The sequence below is a fragment of the Calliphora vicina genome, chromosome 5, assembly GCF_958450345.1.
Source record: "Calliphora vicina chromosome 5, idCalVici1.1, whole genome shotgun sequence".
NCBI classification, from domain to species: Eukaryota; Metazoa; Arthropoda; class Insecta; order Diptera; family Calliphoridae; genus Calliphora; species Calliphora vicina.
Genome location: NC_088784.1, coordinates 26,327,554 through 26,340,331, shown reverse-complemented (window position 1 = coordinate 26,340,331; position 12,778 = coordinate 26,327,554). Strand labels below are relative to the sequence as shown.

Genomic DNA, 12,778 nt, shown 5'->3' with positions numbered 1-12,778 from the left:
AAAGAAAGCTATTTATTATTTTTTTTTTCTAACTTTCACAAATACTTATAGTAATTGTATTTATTGTTAATTTTATTAATACAGAAAAAAAGACGAGAAAAAAGTAAATATTTTTTTAATGTGTCATGTAATTTAAGTACCAAGATAAATAAATACAAGTGCAAAATATAGCAAAAAAATAAATGTTGAAAAAAAATATAAACAAACAATAATTAATGTCAAAATCATTGTAGCAGTAATAGCAAGTGAACTAGAAAAAGAATGAACAAACACAAGTATTTAGCGGAATTTTATTATATAAAAAAGATAATTCCTCTAAAAAAGCAATTAAATAAAGAATTTTTTAATTTATAAATATAATAATACATTTATTTGCCATGTAGGAAAAAGATATTGAGACAATTATTATTGCTAACATACAAAAATTGAAAACTCACGTACGATTGGCAAACCTTATCAGATGTAAACTTGAGGCAGATTAAACGCTATATGTATGAAAAAATCGAACGTGTAGATGTTTACGCAGTTTAATGGTTGGCAATACAAAATGATTGCAATCTTAACGCTAATGAAATCGGTGTTTTTTTTAGCAAAGCAATATATGTTGTTGTTTTTTTTTATGAAAATTAAACAATGGGTTGCTATGCTTTATAATAAGTGGCTAATAATACTTAATAAAAATATTTAGTACTAATAAATAGCTATAGCAAATGTTTGGTACTAATTTGAGATTTCCTTTTTCACTTCAAATCATCTTAAATTACTATATTTTTAACTTTATTATTTGTTTACATTTTAATGACACTTTAAGTTGGCAATACTTTTTACTGGTTTGTCATCATTTGTTGTTGTTTTGTTTTTGTATCATTTCATTAAAGCACGTGCTGAAAACCTGACTTTGCCAACATGTAGGTCTATGTGCAATTATGTTGAACTTGCAACTGAATTTCCAGCAAAAAAACAAAAATCATTAACTACAACTAACTTGTTTAGTTAAACGAAACTAAACAAGTTAGTTTAAACATGTTTTGGCGCCATAAATTTGGCTCAAAGACGTCAGGTAGTTGTAGCAAAATTTGTGTGTATATAAATTGGCGAACTTGTCGCTAAATATTTTATGCAGTTTATTTATTAATGAGCTACACTACTTAATAAAGTTGTTTAACAAAATGCGACAAATTGGTAACACCACCAATTTGTGTGTGTTTTTTTTGTAAATTTAACGATTTCCTTACAAATCAGAGTTATTCTGGTTAGCGGATCACAGAAATCAAGGTTAGCAGTCATTAAGAATAATAAAACGGTTAATTGTTAAGTTGATTAAGTGAGAACTCCACAAATAAGGTAAAATCAGGATTTAAAAATTGTGATAAAATTTTCTGCAGAAATTACTGTTAGACACTAGATATTCTATAAAAACTAAGTTAGACACTTGATTTTCTATAGAAAACTGCCTTAGACAAAAGATTTTCTATAGAAAACTGTGTCAGACACAAGATTTTCTATAGAAAACTCTGTCAGACACAAGATTTTCTATAGAAAACTCTGTCAGACACAAGATTTTCTATAGAATACTCTGTCAGACACAAGATTTTCTATAGAAAACTGTGTCAGACACAAGATTTTCTATAGAAAACTGTGTCAGACACAAGATTTTCTATAGAAAACTGTGTCAGACACAAGATTTTCTATAGAAAACTGTGTCAGACACAAGATTTTCTATAGAAAACTGTGTCAGACACAAGATTTTCTATAGAAAACTGTGTCAGACACAAGATTTTCTATAGAAAACTGTGTCAGACACAAGATTTTCTATAGAAAACTGTGTCAGACACAAGATTTTCTATAGAAAACTGTGTCAGACACAAGATTTTCTATAGAAAACTGTGTCAGACACAAGATTTTCTATAGAAAACTGTGTCAGACACAAGATTTTCTATAGAAAACTGTGTCAGACACAAGATTTTCTATAGAAAACTGTGTCAGACACAAGATTTTCTATAGAAAACTGTGTCAGACACAAGATTTTCTATAGAAAACTGTGTCAGACACAAGATTTTCTATAGAAAACTGTGTCAGACACAAGATTTTCTATAGAAAACTGTGTCAGACACAAGATTTTCTATAGAAAACTGTGTCAGACACAAGATTTTCTATAGAAAACTGTGTCAGACACAAGATTTTCTATAGAAAACTGTGTCAGACACAAGATTTTCTATAGAAAACTGTGTCAGACACAAGATTTTCTATAGAAAACTGTGTCAGACACAAGATTTTCTATAGAAAACTGTGTCAGACACAAGATTTTCTATAGAAAACTGTGTCAGACACAAGATTTTCTATAGAAAACTGTGTCAGACACAAGATTTTCTATAGAAAACTGTGTCAGACACAAGATTTTCTATAGAAAACTGTGTCAGACACAAGATTTTCTATAGAAAACTGTGTCAGACACAAGATTTTCTATAGAAAACTGTGTCAGACACAAGATTTTCTATAGAAAACTGTGTCAGACACAAGATTTTCTATAGAAAACTGTGTCAGACACAAGATTTTCTATAGAAAACTGTGTCAGACACAAGATTTTCTATAGAAAACTGTGTCAGACACAAGATTTTCTATAGAAAACTGTGTCAGACACAAGATTTTCTATAGAAAACTGTGTCAGACACAAGATTTTCTATAGAAAACTGTGTCAGACACAAGATTTTCTATAGAAAACTTTGTCGGACACAAGATTTTCTATAGAAAACTGTGTCGGACACAAGATTTTCTATAGAAAACTGTGTCGGACACAAGATTTTCTATAGAAAACTGTGTCGGACACAAGATTTTCTATAGAAAACTGTGTCGGACACAAGATTTTCTATAGGAAACTGTGTCGGACACAAGATTTTCTATAGAAAACTGTGTCAGACACAAGATTTTCTATAGAAAACTGTGTCAGACACAAAATTTTCTATAGAAAACTAAGTTAGACACAAGATTTTCTATAGGAAACTGTGTTAGACACAAGATTTCCTATAGAAAACTAATATATAGGAGACATTAAAGGGCTGTCATCGGATATTTTATATGAATAATTAAAAAAGTCTCTGGATCTGAATAAATTTTGAACTTTTTCCCAGTCTATTTCTTGTAATATTCTTAAATTTAGTACATTTATTAATAATTTTAATATATTTCGTTAAAATATATATAAATTAAGGTTAATTTATATACCAAGTGATATCAGTGCCGAATTCAGGCAAATAGGAGCGAATTCACACTCCATATATACAAAATTAATGAATTCGCTCTTATTTGCCTGAATTCGCCTTGGACAGCTGCTATATAAATTCGCCTTGTTTGGTGCTCTTTCCTTAATTAATTTCATTTTGCTTTCTCTCAATTTTCTTTGTTTATGTTTTTGTTTGCTTTTAACAGCTGTTGTTTGTTTGCCTTTTTTGAAAGGATTGCCATTGCAATTAAAATTTCATAATGTTACCCTAGTAACAATTAAACACTTGTAAAAGCCTCATTAGAGTAGGGTATTTAAGTAATTTTATATTTCTTTAAACACTTGTTGTTTAACAAATGATTATTTTTTTCATTTAATTCAAACGCAAAAAGAAATTTCATTTTATAGGTGAAGATACCTTATATTTATTTAGATTTTAACTGTACGTTGAATGTTTGTTGGAATTTTAATTAGATTTGCCGGTAACCGGTTCTAATTTGCATAAAATAATAAATTATTGTTGTTTATTATTTTAAGCGAAAAAATCAAATAAAATTCCCAGGCTTAATAAAATTTGAGAGGTAGTTTTTTTATACTAGTAGCAAAATTAATTTTGTATTAGAAAAATAAATTAATTTAAAGCTTTAAAAAATATAGAGAATAACGATTGTATTTAAAAAATATTTCAATATCATTAACAATTTTGCAGGGTGTTGCATGTTTTAGTTAAAATAATTTGTTTGTTATTTAAAAATTTTAATATGATTTTTAATAATTAACACTCTATGCATATTACAAATCATTTTGCGCATTTTATTGGGAAAGTGAAAAAAATATTGTAATTTTGTGTATGATTATTTATATTTGTTAAAAAAATTAAGAAATTTTAAATGAAAAATATCAATAAAGTCTAAAATTGTCTTAATATATGTTATTTGTTTTATTTATTTACATTAATAAAGCCATTATTTTTAAATTGTGCAAAAATAAAGTTTAAAATTTGTTCTTTAAAGATTTTTTTAAAAGGTGTTATTAATATTTATAAAGAATTTGCTGCTTTAATATTTTGTTCAAGCTTTGATGACTTTTGTTAAATGCCATATTAGAAAAGGTTGTAATTTTGTTTCTCCATGAGTTGCCATTATTTGATTATAATTAAATATTGTTTAACAACAATTTAATTTAAGTTTACTTTTAAAATCTTATTCTTAATTTAGTTTAAACAAATACTGTCTCATTTAAAAATGTGTGAATTGTGCTTCCCTTTCCTATAAATTTTAAGCAAAAATATTATCAATTATTAGTTTACAAAGATTTATTGTTTGAAAGATTGTTTAGCACGTTTAAAATATTTAAAATTCAGTTAGCATACATATTTTAATTTACTATTTCTGTTAAATACAAACAAAACAATAATTTTTATTAAAAAAAAAACTAAAAATGTAAACAAGGTTAAGAGTGCGTTACCAACCTATCACATGTATGTATGTATGTCATATGAATTAATCACAAATTATCAAAAATAAAGCCAAAATTTCCATTTATTTAACTAAAATTCCTAGAATTTTATAATTTATAGTTTTTTATTATTTATTTTGTTATAAATTAACTTGTGTTTACGCTTTAGTTTTAGTTACTGTAATTAGTTTAATTCGGTTTCAAAAAAGTATAAATAAATAAATAAAATCCAAACGTTTTTAGCATAACAAATAACTTCCGCTAATTTACAAATCAACATTGTTTGTTTAAAAATTTATTTCAATTTTGCGTTTTCTACAGAACATCTGCCTGCTAAATTGACAATCACTGTTTGTGATATCTTGAGTTTGATTAGTGTAAATGACCTCATATTTAAAGTTAAATTACAAAATATGTTGATATTGTTTGAACTACAGTAGAATCGCCATTATGTTTGGGAAAAGAATGCTAAATATACAAATTTTAAATCATAGTTTAAAGCACAAACGTTCTCTTACTTTCTCATACATGTAATGAAATGTCAGCAGAACAAAAATCTGCTGTTTTACATTACTAATGACAACCTGGCGCATTTGTTCTAGTACTAAAAATAGTACTTGAAATATACAATTTCCATTTATAAACTTTAAAAGATATAAATAGTACCTAATTAGCTAATATTTATAATTGTAAATTTAATTGTCATTGAATTTTGCAATGTTCCCCACTCTTTCATTAATATTTTCATATCATTTTTAATATAATTAATAAATTTGTCTTTAACAAATAATGTTTAATATAATTATTTAATTGGCTAATAAATTTAACATTAACAAATTATTTTTAGCAAAAACCACAAAAAAACAATAATATTTTAGAAAGTCTATCGTAAGGTAAACACTTGCAATGGCGAAAAACGTTTAGCAACCCTGTTTTATTTGTTTATGTTGTGGCAACGCAGTGTGTGTGATTATGTGAGTGTCATCCGAATGTTACGGTAAATATGCAGCGCTGGGAATGTTTAGTATTTAAACAATTTCATATTATGCAGCTCTGGAAATGTTTAATATTTAATAAGGGAAACAAACAAACTTTTTTAGTTGTCATAATGATTATTATTGTAAATTAATCCTGATTTCACTGTAATAATTTTTAAAATTACACATTTATTGTTACATTCACAATAATACATTCATAAATACAACTTTTGTCATAACGTAATCTCTTTATAAAAAAATACATTAGTATTCCACTTTCGTTTGTAAAATGTGAGCAGAATTTGTTGTGTTTTTGTTTACAAACAAAATTATGTAAATGCCATAAAATGCGTTATTTTTTTTAACAAATTCTAGGAAATTTAAACTAATTTTTATAAATAGTGTCTTAACCCAAATATACTTAAAAAGGAAGTGTAGTTTTTTTGTTTTGTTTATGCAATTGTGTGTGATTTTGTGAAAATCATAACACAGTGATTTTAATTTGGTGTTAAAGGGGATTTTTATGAAAATACAACCGTATTATGATGGGGAATTTAAGGCCTAATCAGTCAATTATTATGCATTATAGTGTAATCAGCAATTTATATTTAATTTATAGGGTTTTGTGTTAGTCTTCCTAAGATAAAAACCTGAACAATATAGGAATATACGATATATTTGAAATAAAAATGCGACTTTTCGAATTTCTTCTATTTTTGATAGTTGACTATTCGACTTTTATATCATTTTGAATGGTCGAATTTTCGACTTTTGCTAATTATAGTGCTAAACACCAGGTTATAAAATTTATTGATATTTTTTTTTGAATTTCTGAAAAATAATACACTCGACTTTACGACTTTTTTCAGTTAGTCGAGTGTTTGACTTTTTTTTGGAAAACTTAATTGATTGTCTGTCATTTTTTTCACAAAAAAGACGATTTATTTACTATTTGCCGTTCTTAGATTTTTGAAAAGTCAACTCTTCGCCTTTTATATATTTTTAAATAGTCGAATTTTGCTATTGTATTGCTAAAATCCTGTTTGTCACATTTATTGATGAGATAAATGATTTTATTTTAAATGCAATAAAAAATCGACTTGACGACTTTTTTCAGAATGTCAAGTGTTCGATTTTTTTTGGAAAACTTAATCGATAGTTCGACATTTTTCGCACAAAAAAGAGAATATATTTATTAGAGTTCAATATTTGAAACCAAAAGTCTTAGATTTTTGAAAGTCCACTATTCGCCTTTTATAGATTTTTAAATAGTAAATTTTGCTATTGTATTGCTAAATACATGTTTCCAATATTAATTGATGAGAAAAATTATTTTTTTTAGTTGCAATAAAAAAAATCGACTTAACGATTCTTTTAGTGAGTCGACTGTTTGACATTTTTGGGAAAACTTTTTTGTTTGAAATTTTTCCTAAAAAAAGTAGAAGATTTAGTTATTATAGTTCAATATTTGAAACAAAAAGTCTAAGATTTTTAAAAAGTCCACTATTTACATTTTTTTAAATAGTCGACTTTGCTACTGTATTTATGTATTAACACATTTATTAATGAGAAAAATTATTTTTTAAATTACAAAAAAAAATTTAATAACGATTTTTCTGTGAGTCGACTGTTCGACTTTTTTGGGGAAACATAATCGATTCTTCCACATTTTTCCCACAAAAAACTTGATTTATGGAATCTTAGTATGAATTTTGTTTGAGATGAAACAAAGAACAAATTTATAAGTTCCGCAGACTCAAGTAATTTTGGTTCAGTGCTTAAATTTGACATAAAAGCAATGATTAATCTGAAATTTTAACTACTTTTCGAATAATATTTTGTATAGATTAAAGTTTAATCTATATATATAGTAATTTTGGTTCAGTGCTTAAATTTGACATAAAAGCAATGATTAATCTGAAATTTTAACTACTTTTCGAATAATATTTTGTATAGATTAAACCAGTCATGCCCAAGCCCTATACTCTTGGTACTCTTTTGTTTTTGTAATTGCTCTTAGCTATAGGCTGTGTGTTTTGTATACTCACTAGAGCACTCAGCACTAGCAATACAAAATACACAAACAACTTTGTCTTATTATTTTTTTTTGTCGTTCTTCACTGAATACACGCATGTTGAAAGCAACAACAATTTCGTATGCTTTGATGGTAAACATTGACGACTGCGATCATCCATGTAGATTTTGTTTTTGTTTATCGTATGATATTTTAAAAATGTGTGTGTTGAAAGTGAGTTTTTTTTTCTTTTTTCTTTGTATGAATTGGTTTTAGCAACAACAAATATTGAATAAAAAGTAGCTTTTCTTTAAATGTATTGGTGTTTACTCTTCCATAAGGAACTTGTGGGCACCTCTGGATTAAACCAATCAATTATTTAAAACTTCATTATTTATAAAAAAAATGCAGCAATAAGATCAAAATAAAATGGTTCTAGTTAATATATAATAAAACTGATTTTAAAATTGTTACTATTTTCTATTATATAACTTTTTATTGCCTGTCACTTCAATGCTTCATTTGTAATTTGTTTGTTATTTCTAAATCTATTCTACGGGTGTGTATAATTTTCATTTAACTCAACTTTAATTTACTAATACCCCATTAAATATACAATTTAAAGTGTAAAACCTAATCATTATACTTAAATGGCAAAAACGTGTATGTTTTAACACAAAAAAAGTAAGAGTCAATTTCACATGAAATGTTTAATTTTTAGTTTTAAATTTTTATTTTTTTTTTGCAATTCCGCATTCTTTTGAAAAAAAAATGTAAAGTTATTTAAACTTTTCATGCTTAGCTCTATAGATAATAAATTAAAAAGTACAACACAAAATTACAATAATTCATTTAAACATATAAACAGTTTATTATTAACAGATTGAAAAATATTTTCAAGTACTACACAGATGACCCATATTTGCCACAAAAACCTTGAAACTTAAAGACTATTCAAATTACCTACAAATTTAGATAAATAAAATTTAATACTCAAATTGGGTAAATAAGTGGTGCAGCAGTAAATTTAAATCATAAATATTTTTAAATTAACCAATATTTTTAGCTAAATAAGTAAATAAGTAGAGCAAAATGTTTATCATTTACAAATTAACAAATAAATTAGTTAAACAATTTTGCAGTATATATAAAAGTTGTTAATTTAAGGTCTAGACTGTTTAAAAATATGTTTAAAGTGGTTTAAAATTTTAGAAAATGGTCAATGATTTAATAGAAATAGAGAAGGCATAAGAAGCTTGAATGTTTCTTAAAAAGCATTGATATTTGGGAAAACCCTTTAATATAAAAAATAAAGCAATCGGCATTTTGTTTTGTAAACATTTCTTTTAAAAAAATTGCTTAATAAGAAAGCAGTTAAACTATAGATTTCGCCTTGTTAACTGTACATTGACAGACGCCATTTTGTTGTCTTAGCTAAGACACAATTAAGCGAAGACACAGTACAGAACAGTAATGCATACACAATATTCCATGTAATTGGTAGCTATTCAAGGGATTTGAGAAGATTTGTATTTAATACGCCATATTAAACCGATTTTGTAAATGTCTGCTTATTTAAATATTTTTAACCCTGCCTAATTTATTTATTCTTCTTAATTATTTACTTTATTTATTAATATTCAAAATATATAAAAAATGTGTTAAAAAATCTCATAATTTAAAACAAATAACATGTTTTTGTTTCAAGTATTATGACCGAATTTTTTGTTGCCTGTGCTGAATAATATTAAAATTAGGAAATAAACAAATAATAAAAAATTGATTTTGTATTTCTTAGGTGAAACAAAATTCAATGGAAAGTTTATTTTGCAAAACGAATTGTAGTGAATATTAAATATTCTAATTGAAATTTTGAAAATCAAATAATAAAAAAAACGCGGTTATTAAAATGGAGACATGGTGGCTTTTAAGAAACAAATAATACAACACAAACTATTAGCTATTAATAATCAATCAAATTGTTTATTTCATCTAAAATAAACAAAAAAGTAAGGGGGCTTCCCGGAGTATTTTAAATTTAAACAAATAAATCTTTATTTGTCTCTAACCAATTATCTTCTAACTAGTGTTAATTTTTTTTTCAGGGTAATTTTTTGAAAATAATGGTAATGTAAATAAAATGTAAATTTAGCTTGAAATAATGCATTAATCTGCAAAAGTTTAGCACACGGCGAATTTATACAAAGTGACCTTAATTAAACAGCTGTTTTTTATGTCGAACTCCATACATACAAAATAATTCGCCGCTTTATTGAATGTCACACTTCCTTGTATAAATTATGGAAGGCAACCAAACTTCAGTTGCATTGTCTGTTGCCTAAATGATATTACAGATGGCAACTGGCAGCTATCATTTCTTCTGTCTAATTGACAATCAGAAATGTGTGGTTGCCCTCTGGCAACGCAACTGAACTTTGATTGCCATCCATAATCGACCCATAAAAAAATTGGGAAGCATTATTGACAACAATTTGTATTCCTCAAAAAGCAGGGAAATTTGGTACGATACGAATTGAAGCCGATAGGCCTTGAAATACGATTTTGCATGTCCGAAATTAAGCTTGAAAGCTATAAAAGAAAATCATTTTTGCACCTAATCATTACTTGGCATGGAAAATGGATACATTACAATAACCTGAAGCGTAACAGGTGGTATGTGAAGCCCGGCCGAATCGACACCAAAGGTGGGCACACTTAGAAAGGTGACTGCATCACTACAACAATACAAAAACAACAGATACTTTGTTTTTGTTAAAAAGTAGGTGAACTGTCAAAGTTGTCTGTTGTTGTTTTTGGGTGTGTTGTATTTTTCGCCACAACAACCACAAGTGAATTGACAATTCAAACTGAATAAAAAAAATAATCAGCGTTTTATCGCAGTCACCTTTCTAAGTGTGCCTGGGTGGGAGCAAAAGGGTTCTATCTATTCACTCCTGACGCGAATCAATATTTCTCATGGAATATGCTCCCTTTTCCCTATTTCTAGTTCATCAACTTTGTTTACGTGAAAAAATTACGCATGTTTTAAAATTTTTAGATCGAATTTTGTAAACAATAAACAGCTGTTACTAACAAAAATCAACTATTGTGAATGAAAAGTTCATGGGAATATCACGATAGCAATTTTCCCTTCGAGAGTACATACATTTCACATGTTATTGCTGATAGGGGTGATTATGAGCTGCTGAAATCTGACCAGACCATCATTTGCAAAAAACGCCCAGAATATGCGGTCAGTCATGAAACCGTATAATTTTCATAACGAAAACGCTCGGCCACATGTTGCAATACCTGTTAAGAAGTATTTAGAATGAAGTGGTTGGGAAATTTTTCCTCCCCCTCTTTAGAGTCCAGATCGTTACCTGTCCGACTACTATCGATCGAAACTGATCGCTCTCTCTGGGATACGCTTCAGTTTGGAACAATGTATCCGATATTGGCTGAATTCGTTCTTGGCCTTAAAAGATGAGTAGTTCTTTTGGCTCGGAATTCATATGTTGCCAGAAAAATGGGAAAAGGTCGTCATAGCTAACAATGGCTAATACTTTGATGCTATATTGGCTTGCTTCGTTATTTTACAAATATTTCAAAACAAAAGCTAAAAATTTGAAAAAAAAATCCCGCATTTTTAAGTCGTACACCCAATATGTTGACATATTTTTCTTAATATAAATCAAAGCATTTTAAAATTTAAAAACAAAGAAAAAAATTTAAATTATAAAAAAAATTTAAATTTTTTTTAATAATTTTAAAATATTACAACAGTATCAATGAAAATAAATAAATTTTTTTGATTTATTAAAAACAAATTTGTAACGAAATCATTTGAAGTTAAAGTTTTTAACACAAACAATTTAAAAATATTTAATTTTAAATATATCTAGTGATACATATTTTCTAAAAATCAAAAAAATATTGAAAACTATTTTAAAATTTTTTTATGAAAACCACTCAAAAATTATTTGAAAACATTGTATAAATTTGTAAAAATTCAAAAAATATTGAAAATTTTTTAATAAAAAAAAACTCAAATATTATTTGAAAACAGACTGATTTTTTTCCGGTCGTTCTTTTGAATTAAGCCCATATTTTTGGAATTTTCTTTTATAAAAATAAATAAATAAAATAATTGTAAAATTGAAAGAATATTTAAAAATTTCATTTCAATTTTGAAAATATTCACAAGTCACTTATGTAGGTCTTTAAAAAACTATTTTTAAAATGTTTACACTATTTTTTTTAACAATTTTAAAATTTGTTACATACCTGGTGGTTTCTCATAGCCCTTCTCCTCACTAGCCATAATTTGTTCCTTGGAAGTCATTGTGCTGGTGTTAATTTATTTTTGTTTTTCTGCTTTTCCAATTAAAATTGAGTTAATACTGTTTTAATTTTCTTCTTCTTTTAAAACAAAATTTAAATAATTTTTTTTAAACGAGGTAGTTTTGCGGTAATTTGATACGAGGTTTAATGGTTAAATTTTTTTTTGTTTATAAGAAAAAAACAAAAGCAAAAATAATAATATTACAAAATTTTAATTCCGGCCAAGAATTGCAATATTTTGAATTTAGAAAAAATTTAAACTGCACGTTTTATTGTGGCTTTTATTTTAAAATAATTTTTCAGTTTTTGTTATAACATGTTGATAGGTATAATTTACGCGGTTGCACTGATTTTATTTGATGTGTTTTAAATAAAATTTTTAATAATTTTCGTTTAATTCTTTTTAATTCGCTGAGAACGCGTTAAAATGAATTTCGTTTTAGATTAAAGCATTTGTGATAGTTTTGCTTTAATTTTTGTGTTGTTGATGATCGCGTTTTGCGTTGTTTGCCGTTAAGCAGTTGAAAACGTTCTGATAAACCTGAGCAACGTAACTGCGATTTAAATAAAAACTTTAATACATTCGTTAGCGGTACAAAAACAAAACAAAAAAAAAAAGGTAAACAAATATAAATGAATAAAACAGAATACGACACGACTCAGCACAACTGAACACAACTCAATAAAAACCAAAAACAAAACAAACAAAAAAATATATAAAAACGGATAGGCAGGCAGGCGAATGATCTCTGGTCTAGTTGACT

The 12,778-nt window shown here is 26.6% G+C and overlaps 1 protein-coding gene across 1 annotated transcript in view; it reads right to left on the bottom strand.

Moving 5' to 3' along the window:
* The window catches only part of Picot (putative inorganic phosphate cotransporter protein picot), a 42,388-nt gene extending 29,825 nt beyond the window's left edge, over window positions 1-12,563 (bottom strand). The window contains exon 1 of the mRNA XM_065510903.1: window positions 11,958-12,563. Coding sequence (XP_065366975.1) covers window positions 11,958-12,015 — 58 coding nt within the window. The 5' untranslated portion in view covers window positions 12,016-12,563. The remainder of the gene's footprint in view (window positions 1-11,957) is intronic.
* Between the last annotated feature and the right edge of the window lie 215 nt (window positions 12,564-12,778).